Source organism: Sorex fumeus, unplaced genomic scaffold (genome assembly GCF_029834395.1).
Source record: "Sorex fumeus unplaced genomic scaffold, SorFum_2.1 ptg000014l, whole genome shotgun sequence".
NCBI classification, from domain to species: Eukaryota; Metazoa; Chordata; class Mammalia; order Eulipotyphla; family Soricidae; genus Sorex; species Sorex fumeus.
Genome location: NW_026606071.1, coordinates 19,975,349 through 19,990,948, shown reverse-complemented (window position 1 = coordinate 19,990,948; position 15,600 = coordinate 19,975,349). Strand labels below are relative to the sequence as shown.

The following is a 15,600-nucleotide window of genomic DNA, read 5'->3' as shown; positions in this document are numbered from 1 at the left end:
GTTCAACCCCACCTTTGTATCACCACCCTATGCGATTGCTATTATATAAAGTAAGACTGTGATTGCTATATAAACTAAGACTGTAAGAATCTAGGAATGAAGGGTGAAAAAAAGGGGGAGGAATAAAGAGTGTGTGAGATTGGAGAGACTGAATAAATGGCAACTAATCAGCAACCGGCATGGTTCTTGTTCTTCCTTTGCCTGCCCATCCCCAACAGCCATCCTGATCCAATCCACACACAGCAGGCTCAAGAGCACCGAATGCAGGTGGCAAGTGAGAGCATTCACTCTGAATGTGTAACTTATTAAGACAATGCTAACAAAATATTACGCATTAGTGTACATTCCCTGTGCATAAAAATCAAGATGGCATCAGATGAGGTAGTGACTGAACACCCTCATATTTACTTATCAGGTAAGTGTAATTTTTAAATCATCATAGCCATCAGATTATAGCACCACTACCATCACAACTACAAATCAATGTGTACATTTTACCTGAGTGCACAGATGCAGAATGTTACAAATATCTTCTTCTGAAACCTCCGTTCCCATAGATATCTCTGCAGCAGCCTTCACCTCTGCTTCAACTTCCTCAGGTAGTAATTCAGAAAGTGTGGCAGAGGCATAATTCCTCCTATCACCTATGGAATGTTAGTATTGAAGGAGGAATGTTAGTATTGAAGAGAATCACTCTTCAACAAATTATGTAAAATCCATCAATCAAAAGAAAAAGTAAGCCAAATAAAAATACCAAAAGGGTGCCTAAACAGAACAAAAAGCGAACAAATTTGGCTTAGCAATTTTCCTTTTTTTTTTGGGTCACACCCAGTGCAGGGATTACTCCTGGCAGTACTTGGGGGACCATATGGGATGTTGGGAATCGAACCTGGGTCAGTCATGTACAAGGCACACGACCTACACACTGTGCTATCGCTCCAACCCCCTAGTAATTTTTCTATGTAAAAGCTTGATCTTTGATGATAACCTCCCCACTACCTCCCTACAAATAACAAATTACATTTAGAAAAGCTACGCGAAGAAATAAGATTCATGATATCTTAACATGTTTAAGATTCTGTAGTTAGTTATACTAAAGCTAGAGAGAAACTTGGGAGGGTAACATAACAAGTTAATGACGTTATTAACAATCCCTAGATTTCTCTTATTACTACTAACAAAACTAGTAATATGGAAAACAGTACTACTTTCAACGTGTTAATGTATTCTAGGATATCCGTGTCAGTCTGTTGCCCTGTTAATGACATTTTCACTATGAAATATATTTACCATAAATAAGTCTTTAAATTTTAGTTTTGGGGCCAAACTTGACTATACTCCTGGCTCGATGCTCAGAACCTTGTATGGGACCAAGACGCAAACTCTGGTCAGTCACATGCAACGCAAGTGCCTTAACTCTGTCATATCTCGCAAAACTCCAAATAAACCATTTTAAAGCACCTGCCTTGAGCGCAAACGACCGGGATTCAATCCTAGGCGTCTCATATGGTACCCCTAAGCACCACTGAGAGTAATTCCTGAGCCAGGAGTAACCCTTGAGCATTGTCAGGTGTGGTCTCACCCCCAAAAAAATGTTTTCTGGGCCATAAAAATGCAAGTTAAAGTAATTATTGCTTCTAAAATCTAAGAGATATTAGGATATACCTATATTTCAAAAAACCCAAGTCATAAAAAACCTCCATGAAGTGTTTAAGGAAAAAATTATTGTAAACAAAGGATACAAATACATTACATTACAATACATAGGTACAAATACAGTACCTAAATCTATAAAGTAACTTACCAACTTTCTGTAGACATTTGCAATATGTCAAATTATCTGAAATAATTTTTCCTAATTCAGGGAAATGCCAGCCATACCATTCTCTACACCGCATAATGTAGTTGTTTAATTCTTTATCTAAATCATCCAATAAGGCTGCAACAGATTTCAAACAAATAAAAAAGCACCTTAAAAGAAGTTAAATTATGGTAAAGTATACATAAAATTTAACACTTTGGCCATGGTCAAGAGTATGTTTAAGAGGCATCTAAATATTTAAATACTTTCACAGTATTGTAGAGCTATTACATTATCCATTTCAGAATTTTCACCACCTCAAACTGAAACCATGTCTTCGTTAAATAATACGTTCACATCTGACCTAAAGTCCTTGTAACCTGTTTTGTATTCTTGGATTGCAGTGAGAGGGAATGGTTGGGTGGGGATCCACAACGTTAAGGAGATCATATAAAGCCCGGGAATAGAATCTTGGTCACTGTTGGTGACACATGCTTTCCTGGCTGTAGTATCTCTCTGATCCTCTTCTGTTTTACATTTCTATGAATTTCCCTATTCCAGCACCTTTTAAGTAGAAACACACAATACCTCAGTACTGGCTTTCTAAATCTGACTTATTAACTGGACAAGATTTCAAATTTCAAATATGTTTCCAGCCTTCATAAGAATTTAACTACATCTATTTATTTAGTTTTGCTTTTTGGATCACACCTGGCAATGCACAGGGATTACCAATGGCAGTGCTCAGAGGACCTTACTGGAAGCTGGGAATCAAACCTGGGTCAGCTGCGTACAAGGCAAACGCCCTTCCTGCTGTGCTGTCGCACCGGTCCCAAGATTTTTCACTACTTTTAAAGGACTGCCTAATATTCTCCCCCCCCCCCCTTCTTTCTGGGTCACACTCGGTTATGCACAGGCGTTACTCTTGGCTCTGCACTCAGGAATTATTGCTGGCACTGCTTGAGGGACCATATGGGATGCTGGGGACCAAACCCAGGCCAGCCATGTGCAAGGAAAATACCCTACCCGCTGAACTATAGCTCCAGCCCCAGGACCGCATAATATTCTATTATATTCATACATATATATTTATGCCATATTTTATCTATTCATCTGTTAATGAATATTAATTTGGTATTTGATTTTTGTAGCTAAGGCTGATAGTAATCTTGAATATTTGAGTAACTGCTTTCAGTTCTTCTGGATATATGCAAGTAATGCAACTGCTATTTAAATATTTTAAAATCTTAAACTGTTAAGCTTTTGACAAGTTTTTTTTAAAGAAAATCACTCAATGGCATGTGACAATGACCTATTAACTTAAGTTTTAACAGTAGGAAGAGGAATATTAATAGGATAAGTCTGGAATGAACCATACTTACAAATTGCCTGAACAATCATTGTGTCCACTTTATCTGCACTGAATTTCAATCGGTATCGGGACAAACTGGGTAAAAGGGGGAAATGAATTACTGTAAAATTCAGGAAAAGCATATTATTAACATCTTAAAATTACTTTTACCTAAATCTCTTTCCAAATACTCTTTTCTATACTGAGAAAGAAGCTTAAAAGAAATACAATATGCAAAACCAGAAAGCATACACTAAAAAAATACACTTCGCCTGCTATCTTCCTCCTGTATTAGAAATGACAAACAGTAACTACCATGTGATAAAAGTTAAAATGGCTCATATGACTTTTACAACATATTAGTATTTTTATACCCGCGGCTGGGGAAAAAAGTGCAATATTTTATTTAAAAACAATTTTTTAACACACCCAGCGATGCTCAGGGGTTACTCCAGGCTCCAAATTCAGAAATCACACCTGCGAGTGACTCGGGGAACCATATGGGGTGCCAAAGATAAAATCCCAGTGAGCCACATAGAAGGCAAGAGCCTTACCCACTGTTCTATCTAGCCCCAAAAGTGCAACACTTTAATATCTGAAAAAATGTTATTTTTTAGTGTGTGTGTGTGTGTGTGTGTGTGATAGTTGCACTTAAAGTGTCCCCAAGGACACTCTCAGCAGTATTTAAGGATTTTTGAGGATTATATTGTGTAGGAGACTGGACCTGAAGTTTCGGTATACATAAGCAAGTACATAGCCAAGTACTCCAGCCTTTTGGGCTCTCTCCCTTGAATACATAAGCTCTGTATAAGGTTTCCTTTTGCGGGGTCACAAGTGATGCTTTGACCATGTGTGCTGGGGGATCAAACCCGGGACTCCAACATGCGCTCCAGCCCAACTTGTGAACCTGACGCTCTTCAAGGTTTCTTTCTTGGCTTTTTAGGCTCACACCCAGCAATTCCTGGCTATGCACTTGGGAATTACTCCTGGCGAGGCTTGGAGGTCCATATGGGATGCAGGGGATCAAACCCGGGTCAGCCGCATATATGGCAAATGCGCACCCACTGAACTATATATATATATATAGATAGCTTCAGGCCCTCCTACAGGTTTCTTATTAAACTTGTCATTACTAATACTATTGACTTGCTAAGTCATTGTTATGGGAGAACGATCTGTAAAATATTTAGCAATATCCATGGCCCATACTGATTCTAATCAGTATCTGATCCCAACTCTATTTTGGTAACTAACTTGTGTCTCTAGATGTTGCCAAATGTGCAAATCAGAGTTTTTTCCATGTGACCTTTTTTCATTCAAGAAATTTTTATGTGATCCTGAGTATGCAGCAATATAACACATGTACACATATTTCGTGACTAAAAGTCATAAAGAGGGACTGGAGCGGTAGCACAGCGGGTAGGGCGTTTGCTTTGCACGCGACCGACCCAGGTTCAATTCCCAGCATCCTATATGGTCCCCTGAGCACAGTCAGGAGTAATTCCTGAGTGCATGAGCCAGGAATAACAACCCCTGTGCAACGGCGGGTATGACCAAAAAGCAAAAAAAAAAAAAAAAAAAAAAAAAAAGGTCATAAAGAAATTTGCGGCTGGAGAGATAATAAAGCAGGTAAGGCATTTTTGCCTTGCACATGGTAAACCCGGGTTTAAACCCTAGCACCCATATGGTCCTCAAGCACCACCAGATCCAGGAGCCCAGGAGCGCAGAGTCAGGACTAAGCTCTGAACACCAACAGCTGTGGCCCCAAAACAAAACAAAAAAACAAAAAAATCATGAAGAAATTTATTTTAAAACTTTGAAAATTTACACAGCCCCATATAAGGACCTGATCCATATAAACTAAATTCTAAGTGATATCAGACTATTTCAGATTAAGAATCATTGCCCAGGAGGCAGATAGAGTACAGCAGATAGGGCCTTACACGTGGGTTTGATCCCTGGCCTCCCACATGGTCCCCTGAGCATCACCAGGAGTGATTCATAAGTACAGAGCCAGGAGTAACCCAACACTGCCAGGTCTGGCCCAAACACCAAAAGGGGGAAAAAAAAAATCACTCCTAGGGCTGGGGAGATAGTGTAAAGGGCTGGCACAACCTATTGGCATCCTGAAATCTAACACTGCAAGGTCATCAGAGCACTGACTAGTATGGCCCTCCAACAAACACACAACAATTAAAAAAATAAATAAGAAATAAACCATATGAGGGGCTGTAACTATAATACAGCACGTAGGGTGCTTGCCTTGCACACAGCTGACTAGCTGGGCTAGATCTCTAGTACCCCATACGGTTCTCAGAGCCTGCCAAGAATAATCCCTGAGTACAAAGCCAGGGGTTAAGTCCCAAACACCTCCAGGTATGGCCCCCAAACAAACAAAAAAGACAAAAACAGTGCTATACACGCTACTGAGTCAGACATTTAAGTCCTGACTTAGTTTTAGCAATAGTTTTTCTTTTTAGAAATGCTTATTTGCATTTTAACTAGAATAAAGCAGGCAGCACAGACATACCCAGACAAAGCATGGAAACCTGTGCAGATAAGAAAACCTGAGGAAAGAACAGCGATAACATACAAGGCAAGGTGCTTGCATGGCCAACTTGGGTTTGATCCTTGGCACAATATATGGAGCTATTCCTGAGCACAAAGCCAAAAGTAAGCCTGAGTATCATGCAGCATGACCAGAGGAAAACCTGAGAATATGGTGGAGTAGCAAATGATTTACTTAGCAAAGAAAATAGCAAAGACCTTAAGAATTATAGGAGCTTAACACTAGAGTAGAAAATGACTATTAAGAGTGACGAGGGGAGGGGGCTGGAGCCATAGCACAGCGGGTAGGGCGTTTGCCTTTACACGCGGCTGACCCAGGTTCGATTCCCAGCATCCCATATGGTCTCCTGAGCACTGTCAGGAGTAACTTCTGAGTGTAGAGCCAGGAGTAACCCCTGCACATCGCCGGGCGTGAACCAAAAAAAGCAAAAAAAAAAAAAAGTGACTGGGAGACACTTGCAGGGCTGGAGAGCATGCTCTACATTAGTAAACACTGGACTCTAAAGCTGGCACATGTCCCCTGAGCACTGCCATGAGTCTCCTCTTTGTCCCAACAAAAAGAGAACACCTATGATGATATGAACTTTAGAGTCTGGGTAATGAAGTCAGAACTGCCTGGGTCCTCAAATCCCAGCTTGTTCATTTACTAGCTATATTAACGTAGGCACCAGCTTCCTCATCTGTAAAATTAGTATACAATTCTCTTCCTAACACCAGTCTGAGGATTAAATGAGGACTTAATGACTTATTGTAATATGCTTAAAACAATGCTGTATAGTTGCTTATTAAACATAAATAAGGTGATTCATCTTTCAGCATAGTTTTACCTGTGTGCCAATCCAAGACACATAGCTGCCATTTCTCGTGGCTCTACCCCAGGAATTAAACCATCCATCTGAGAACGAATTCCTCTCATAAGCTCATTAACAACGGGACTGTGGATACAACTGAGATTCAGCTTTTCCTATAACACATACATTTGGATTAGAAACACAAACTGCCTTGAATTAAGTATTACAATGACAGATTTAAACACATATATTAGTCTCATAAAAAGCAATTTTCAGTGTTTGTTGAAAAAATAATGTAATTGATCTAAGCATTCTACAGTTTGTCAATCTGACTCAAAATCCTTCAAACATCCCTTATGATCCCGAGTATAGCCCAGAGGAATTCCTGCGTGTGAAGGTAGAAATAACCCCTGCACAGCAGGTACGACCGAAAACTTGTTTAAAGAAAAAAAAACCCCATAAATGGTAAGCTGAAGCAACAGCACAGCATTCAGGGGGTTTGCTTTGCATGCAGCAGACCTGGGTTCAGTCCCTGGCACCACATGTAGTCCCCTGAGCCCTGCACCAGAAGGATTCCTAAATGCAAAGCCAAAAGGCCTACAATACAATACTATAATTTCAAGTTTCAGAAGAATGTTCATAAATAAAATGATTGCATGTAGTATCTATCATAACTAAAGATTATAAACTTGCACAATTGTCAAATTATTCTGTTTCTCATGTTGGGGAGCTTACTTTTCCAGCCTGACCCTGCACATTCACTTTAAATTTTACTATCTACCCTTCATAAAAATATATATATAAATGCCCTAATCCTGGGGGTGGGGGGAGTGCCAGAGTTAAAATGGTACTTAAAATAATTGGGTGGTATATCTGTCATTATTTTAATATATGCTTAGTTTGGGAACCCAGTTGTATAGCCTAGAGAAGACTAACTATGAGAACTTGTGACAAACAACTTGTGGCATGACTTTGTAGTCACTATGCCTTCTGGCGAACTTCTTTAGGAGGCAAGAAAGAAAACCCTAACTTTACCTTTATAACCCCTCCTAGTTTAGCATCAGCCACAGCCAAGGGTTCCTGGGCTTCTTTTACTATTTTCTTCAGAACTTTCTTCAGCTGCTTATTGATTTTGCCCTCCATCAGAGCTGTGAATGCTTTTCAGGAAAAACAAAAACAAGGGTCAACTCTAAAACTTTTAACTCATAAACAGCAAACTTTTCTGCTTCAAAACGTTGCAAAGTACTTCCTCCAAGAAAAAAAAAACTAAACTAAATTTAATATTACTTCTGAGTGACAAAAATGGTCTACAAATTACATATGTCACACTCTCATTTGACCTTTCCACCTTACTTCTGCTCCGGAACCGATGTTAAGCCAAGCGCAGCTGTCCTTTCCCTGTCACACAAACCTTCATTTGATTCAGATCTAGATCATAAAGTGTTTGTATTTATTTTAAAGTTCCATTTTATTTTAAAGTAAAGTCTACAAAATTTGGGGATTACTTTCACTTCTGGCAAGCTCTAAATCTGCTCAGTAACTCCTAACGCTGTTTAGACCTACTCTTAGATCATTCGAATCAACTTCTGATACATCTAAGTTCTCTTTACTTTTCTTTTGTTGGGGGGGGGGTCACACTCAGTTGTGCTAAGGAGTTATTCTTGGCAGGGCTCAGGAGACCACACATGATGTCAGGGATTGAACTCAGGCTGGTAGAGTGAAAGGCAAGGGCCCAACTTGCTTTATTATCGTTCCAGATCCACAAAAAGAAATTTCTAAGACACCTAGAGTCAGGGTTGCATCTTTTCACATATAATCCCAGAAGTTGTTCAAATCCCATTCTATGTGAAAAATACCCCTCAGACTGGGAAGTAAAGCTAACACAACCTTGCTTGCCAAAACAGAATTATCAAAATTCTACCTTTATTAAAAAAAATATTTTTTGAGGAAGAAGGGGGTTTCTCACAGCCCACTGTACTTGTGGGTCACTTCCTGTCAGTGGTCAAGGGGATGTGAAAGCGCCAGGAATTAAACCTGGCGCACCTGCAAGCAAAGCTCCAAGCTCCAGCCCTTTGAGTCATCTCTCTGCCCACCTGATTTTAATTTCAAAACTGTGAAAAATTATCCAGGCAAACATTACTACAAAATCTAAATATTGAACAGTGGGTAAGGTACTTATTGCATATGTCTGATCACTACATAGGGTTGTCTAAGCACAGAACCAAGAGTAAGTCCTGAGCATCACTGGGCGTGGCTCCATCAACCATCCCTCTGCCACCGAAACGTTTCTAGCCTTTCTTTATGACTCTAAAAGTCTTTACTTACTATTGTGTTGATAAAAACAACAATAGATTAGAATAGACTATTTTTGAACACAATACTCCAGGTCATTTCGGGGTCTTCCTTCAGCTCATCTTTCTACCAACAGTAAGGAGAGAACACCCAGTATCAACCGGCCATTATTTAGCTAGTCCTTCAATGTCCACAAGAAAAATTAAGTTGCACCTTTCTTCTGTGGTTGATCACCAACATTATTTGGGTCTATCAAGTCCTAGTCAATTTCAGCCACACCCTATAGTCCTTCATTTTGAAATCGCATCACAAAGCAGCTGGCAGATTTGTCACACAAAATATAAACAAGTGAAAAAAACCTATGATAGAATTTTATATTGAATCTTATTTTAACATTTAAAAAAATCATTATAATTAATGCCTACTGAAACTAAACAAGTTAATAAACTATATCACAGTTAACTGAGTAGTCAAAGAACGTAAGCCATCCATATGAAATCATTAAAAACCAGGCCCATTTTGATAAACTAGTTTTTAGAATTAAAAAAAAACCTACCACACAAATAAGAACTTATATCACAGTTAACTGAGTAGTCAAAGAAGGTAAGCCATCCGTATGAAATCATAAAAAAAACCTACCACACAAATAAGAACTTTTCCCCCCTAATAGCTTTAATAACATAGTACCTTTTCAAAATAAAATAAACAAAACAGTCGAAGAGCTGTTTTATTATAACTCCAACTGTGAATCCTGGCTAGTCTTACTGCTACTTTTAGATTAAAATGCTAAAAAAGCTGTGTACTAGACCAGCATTTCTCAGCCCAGAGACAAATAGCTCTTGATGGGAACCAGGCTATTCCAAGAGGGCCACAAGTAAAAACTGCTTAAACGGGGGCGGGGAGCTAGCAACACAGGACTAGGGTCAATCAGGAGATTAGGAAATACAGGTGCATCACAGAAAGGAAACAAGGTCAGAAGGGGCCACAGTGGGGAAAAAGGCTGAGAAACACTGTACTAGACTGCATTACCTTGGGCCCTTGTAGAATAGCTTTTACTGAATTGTGCTTCAGCATTGTGCTGTTGGCTTCCACAGATCAATTTAACCACTTCTCACCTCTCAGGGGAAAAAAAACAGGCCTACGGTGAAAAAAGCTAACTCAATGTTGTCTCAGTGGTAGTGACGAATTTGAGTTAGATCACTTAAATTCAGTTCCAAAAAGAATACATCATTGACAACATTGAGTAAGGTTAACTCAGGCAACTGAAGGAAACAATTTTCAATAAAGAAAATAAATGACCAAGATTAAAAACAGATTGAAAAAACAAATCCTTGATTTTACCTGCTAATGCTTCTGCTGTATCCTGAAATTTTTCAAAATGTTTCAGCTTTACTCTAGAATTAAAAAAAGAAAAGTGAGTATCTTGATTCTGCAAACATCTTATAAAGAGGTTGAAATTGTTCCCAAAACATACACAAAAATTTTGCTTTAATTTTTGTATCAGGGTACAAAGTTAGCTTTTCTTTATGTGTTTCTCTAAAGGTTAAGCTAACAATGTTGGATTACTACTAGAAAGTTGTAAAACACAAATTCTGTTTAAAGAACACAGATGACTTTTACTATATGGCATAAGAAGTGACCTGAGAAAAGATCTAAGAGTTCCTCTTAGGTCAGGAATCTCACACATTCATTTGTATATCCAGCACAAATGCTGTTTAAAAATAGCTTGCTGGAATCAGAAAAATAGCTCAATGGGTTAAGGGTATGCTTTGCATGCAGAAGACCTGGGTTCAATTCAGGTACCAAGCCGGGGATGGCCAAAACTAAAAAAAAAAAAAAAAAAATCCAAACAATTTTGCTCTCAGTCCTTATCCCTATTATACTTATTTTACCCCTTCCTCTGCATATACTTATGTGCAAGATAACACAGGGCAACATAATTTAAGTTTTCAGCATCACCCAGTGGTGCTCAAGGGACCATAAATGGTGCCAAAGGCCAAATCAGGGTTGAATATACAGAAAGCATCTTAACCCCTATTCTACTCCCCAGTTCCAGTTTTGAATTAAAACAAATGCTCAATTCATTGTTGTCTCAGTGGTAGTGACGAATTGTGCAGTCTATCACTTTAATTCAGTTCCAACAATACATCATTGACAACAATGGATAGCATTTACTCAGCAAACTGAGTCAAACTACTTTTCCATGGTATCCGAAAGTGTTACTGTAATCAAGATTTTCTCAACTCAACAGAGCACAACCTGTCCCTTCCCACAAACACAAAATGCAATGATTTAAGAATAATTTCTACAACTTTTCCAATTTTCCAAAGTGGCACCTGTTCATCTCTCTGCACTTCGCATAAAACTACATGCATCAAGGACAATGCAAAAACAGAATCGCATCATACGAACTACTCTGAAACAGTTTTGTACTAACCCTTCTCCAAAAGATTTATAGATATACTGCAGTTTAACAATTCTACCACTGATAGGTATTTAACTGCCCAAAATTTGGCTTTTTGCAACTGCAAATGCTGGAACACCTTATTTCTTAGAGAGACATACTTGATAGTGATGAGGGGGGAGAGGGAAGGAGGCATCAGGAATTGAACACAGGAACCAAAACAACTAACACTTGAGCTATCTTCCTGGCTCCAGCAATGATGTTGTTTCTCTAATTGTTTAAAGAGAACATCATTTGGGAATGGTACGTTTCCTATGGCCAACACAAGTATTTTCCTTGTACTTGTGTTCTGCTTTTAGTTCCAACAAATTTTAAAGGGCTTCTTGGCATCTATAGATATAATTCAAATATATCAACAGATCTTTAGCTTCTTTCTGGATCCCACTCACCAAATGCATTGGGTTTCACCAAGGAATTCATGGTGAAATAACCATCTTCATCCCATGTAGTTGAGAAATAGTCAACATCTGACTATTTATTCATTATTCTTAATTTGGGCAATCAAAATTATACTCTTTCTGGTCCAGACAACTTGGAGAACTCAAGCATACTTGAGAATTTATTAGCTAATAGCTTCAATTATTAAGGAGCTGATAAGCAGATGTCACAAAGAATCAATAAACATTTGACAATCACTTAAAGAAACAAAGTTAAAAATAAATCAGTAAGGCCAGAGAGTTTAATGGGCAAAGCACCTGCCGTGCACATGGCTGACCCAGGCTCAATCCCTGGCAGCCATCTCTCTCTGATTTCTGAAGTTCTGCCAGCAGTAATCCCTGAGCAGAGCCAGGTATACACTCCCCACAAAAATCAATTGGAGTAAGGGACTTTCCTTACCCTCAACTGACCCTGGTTTGATCCATATAAGGCCCCACAAACACTGCCAGAAGTGATCCTTGAACATAAACCCTGAACACAGTCAAGAATAGTAAAAAATGAAAACAAAGAGACTGCAGTCCATGTTTTGGGGACACTGCTGGTAGTAATCTGAGGCTACTCCAACACTGCATAAGGATTCCTCCTGGTGGTATTCTGGGAATGATACAGTGCTAGGGATCAAACCCAGGAACCCTCAACGCACAGCATGTACACTGGCCCATTCAGCTATCTGGCCAGCCCTTTCATTGTCTACTTTTAACAAAATTATACTTAATTCACAACCAGAGTATATCTCCAATTACTTTATAAAATAGTTGTTATAGGGTGCCGTCCAACCTACTCTTCAACTGATAAATTGAGAAGAACTATGCTTCAAATACACTATCTAGTAATACGGCTTACACATTTATTATTTCTGAAATAGACTAACCCACCACAGGGGCTGGAGTGATAACACAGCGGGAAGGGCGTTTATCCTGCATGCGGCCGACCTGGATTCTATTCCCAGCATCCCATATGGTTCCCTGAGCACCGCCAGGAGTAATTCCTGAGTGCATGAGCCAGGAGTAAGCCCTGCGCATCGCTGGGTGTGAGCAAATATAAGTAAATAAATTAACCCACCAAGGGAGGGGGGGTAGCATGTAAAAAATAAAACAATGGTCAAAAAAATCTTAAATGTTAACTGCTAAATTTCAAAATTACTTACATTTTATTGGCTTTCTCCGGAGTTTCAAATTCTTTCCACAAACTATCAACCTCTTGAAGTTTCTTTTCATTGAGAACCTGTAATAAATATTTAAATGACTGTTTATTTCCAACATAACTGTTCATGTAAAATTGAGGCTGGAGAGATAGTACAGCAGGTAGGGTGCTTGCCCTGCATGCGGCTGACCCAGGTTCAATCCTGGGCGTCCCGAGCACTGCCAGGAGTGATTCCTGAGTGAAGAGCCAGGAGTAACCATGATTTATTGCTGAGTAGCCCCAAAGACAAAACAATTATACACGTAAAACAATGGAAGCTATTTTTCTCTCTAAAATCATAAACCATCATGGGGGTTTATGGGGGGTACATCCAGCAGTGCTGAAGACTTACTCCTGGCTCTTCAAAGATCACTCCTGGCAGGGTTCAGCAAGCATCCTACTTACTGTATTATTGCTCTGGTCCCTAAACTAGCATTCTTTTCCTTCTTTAGGCACTTGGAATCAAACCTGGGGACTCATACATTTAAGATCTGCACTCTACCACAAATATATGACCCCCCCAAACCTTTAACATACCAGTTTTCTTATCCTGCATCCATCTGTGGTTGTATTAGTAGCCCATTTAGTAACTGAACATGAAACTCAGATCTACTTGAGATCTTTGATGAATATTTTTAATTAAGAGTCCTCTACCAAGTACAGCACATAGCTAACAATATCATTAACCTTTCCTGATGTTATACTGCTTCAGTCTTAATAATCTGTAATTTTACATTATATTTTATAGTCATGTGGATTAAATTTAAAATTTAAAGTGACAGGGGTTGGAGATAGTACATATAGTACAATAAGGCTTGCCTTGCATGTGGTTCAATCTTTGGGTGCAGAGCAAGAAGTAAAACCTGAGCACCAATCAGGTGCCCCCCCCCCGCAAAAAAAAATAAATAAACTTATATTATAGTGGGTGCGGGAGAATGGGAGAATAGACACAAAATGGACCTGTAGATGCTGAGCAAAAAACTAGGAAGACTCATTAAAATCTATTTGTCCCTGAAATTCTTCACTGTGAAAAACCCAAGACATTTAACAATGTAACAGATATACTTAGATCACCCACCTCTATACCAGAAAGGAATGAATTTTTGAACAAGGACATCACTTGGTTATCTCCCTATCTCACTTCGCATTGATTACTCAGGGCTTTGTTGCCTAAGGGCTAGAAAGATACTATAGGGATAAAGGACAAAGTAGTTAGCAGGTAGTCCCAGAACCTCTGGCCTAGGAGCCCATTTCACCCTTCATCCAAATAATAGCAAAAGTATGCTACGTGGAAAAGTTAAACATAAAAAAACATCAAGGCTGGAAAATCAATCAGAGTGCATATAAGGCAGTGCTAGGCCCCAAATTCAATCCCAACACTAAAGGGCTACAAGCACTGCTGGATTGGAGCAGCATCCACATCACTCAACACGAACAGTCAAGACCCTCACAGACAGGGCTAAGAGGCGCTCCAGAAAATGCAACAACTCCTTTTCCCCTGCAAAATCCTAAAGTGTTGGAAGGAGGGAGGGAGGGAGGGAGAGAGGGAAGGAAAAAAAGTATAATTTTGTACAACATAAAATTGCTAGTAAAACCACATCCCAACACTGGAAAGACTGTGGGAAAAGGTTAATAAGTTGTATATGGGGGCCAGAGTGATAGTACAAGTGGGTTGGGCGATTGTCTTGCCCTCGGCCAACCCGGGGTTCATCCCCGACATTCCATATGGGCCCTCTGTGCACAGTCAGTAGTAATTCCTGAGTGCAGAGCCAGAAGTAACCCCTGAACATGGCCGGATATGACCCAAAACACCAAAATAGATAAATAAATAGTGTACGTGTTTTTAATTGACACCAAACTGGTTTGCAATGTTATATAGGCTTCAGTCGTACAGCTATATAAATCTACATCTTTATCCACTGCAGGGAGGGCACCTCAAACCCAGCTATGCTCAATACTTATTCCTGGCTCTGCTTTCAGGCTAATTCCTTGGCGGGATGAAGGAGTGCCAAAGATCGAACCCAGTCTACCATGTGCAAGGCAAACGCTATCTCTCCAGGACCTTTATCCATTACCCCCCCCCCAATTTTTGCTTTTGGGGGCCATGCCTATCACTTGGAGCTTACTCTAGACTCTATACTCGGGGATCCCTTCCTGGTGGTGCTCAGGGAACCACATGCAAATGGCAGAATTTTTATCTTTATTAGATTTAAAACATACTAATTTGCAACATATATTTACAAAAAATGAGCAACTACCATTAGCTCCAGAATATTTTTATTCTAAAATAATCAATTAGCTGACAGATTAACATTTCTATTCGAGTTAGTATTTCAAAATATTTAAGTCTTTGGGTATCTATTAGGTTATATTATCTTGTGGTATTTATTCACAAAATTGTGTGCAACTGCCCTTAATTTCAGAATTCTTTTATTCCAAAAGAATTATAAGTTGAATAATATTTATATTCAACATATTAAAGCCCTCAGGTATTTCTCTATTAGGTTACATAAAACTATCATTTAACACTTCTGAACAGTAACATGCACATAACGTTGAAAACTGCAACCAAACCTTTCCATGGAGAATACTCTTTATCAACAAAAATTTACTTGCAAAAAGCCACAGCTGAGTATTTTTGAGCCAGCTCCTGAAACAGTAATATTGCTAGACCAATGCATACCCCGCCAGAAGCAACCATGACTGTTCAAAA

The 15,600-nt window shown here is 39.2% G+C and overlaps 1 protein-coding gene and 3 non-coding genes across 5 annotated transcripts in view; all 4 read right to left on the bottom strand.

Moving 5' to 3' along the window:
- NOP58 (NOP58 ribonucleoprotein) overlaps positions 1–15,600 on the bottom strand; it is a 29,123-nt gene that overhangs the window by 11,553 nt on the left and 1,970 nt on the right. For both annotated transcript variants that reach the window (XM_056111885.1, XM_056111886.1), the window contains exons 2-8: positions 12,853–12,929; positions 10,145–10,197; positions 7,547–7,668; positions 6,548–6,684; positions 3,184–3,248; positions 1,805–1,939; positions 499–644 (exon numbers count right to left, since the gene is read on the bottom strand). In XM_056111885.1, coding sequence (XP_055967860.1) covers positions 499–644; positions 1,805–1,939; positions 3,184–3,248; positions 6,548–6,684; positions 7,547–7,668; positions 10,145–10,197; positions 12,853–12,929 — 735 coding nt within the window. The remainder of the gene's footprint in view (positions 1–498; positions 645–1,804; positions 1,940–3,183; positions 3,249–6,547; positions 6,685–7,546; positions 7,669–10,144; positions 10,198–12,852; positions 12,930–15,600) is intronic.
- LOC130021217 (small nucleolar RNA SNORD11B) lies at positions 365–448 on the bottom strand. The gene has a single exon (XR_008792116.1). It is a non-coding gene; the product is annotated as a small nucleolar RNA SNORD11B (small nucleolar RNA).
- Positions 9,961–10,047, bottom strand: LOC130021211 (small nucleolar RNA SNORD70). Its single transcript, XR_008792110.1, has one exon. It is a non-coding gene; the product is annotated as a small nucleolar RNA SNORD70 (small nucleolar RNA).
- LOC130021212 (small nucleolar RNA SNORD70) lies at positions 10,884–10,968 on the bottom strand. The gene has a single exon (XR_008792111.1). It is a non-coding gene; the product is annotated as a small nucleolar RNA SNORD70 (small nucleolar RNA).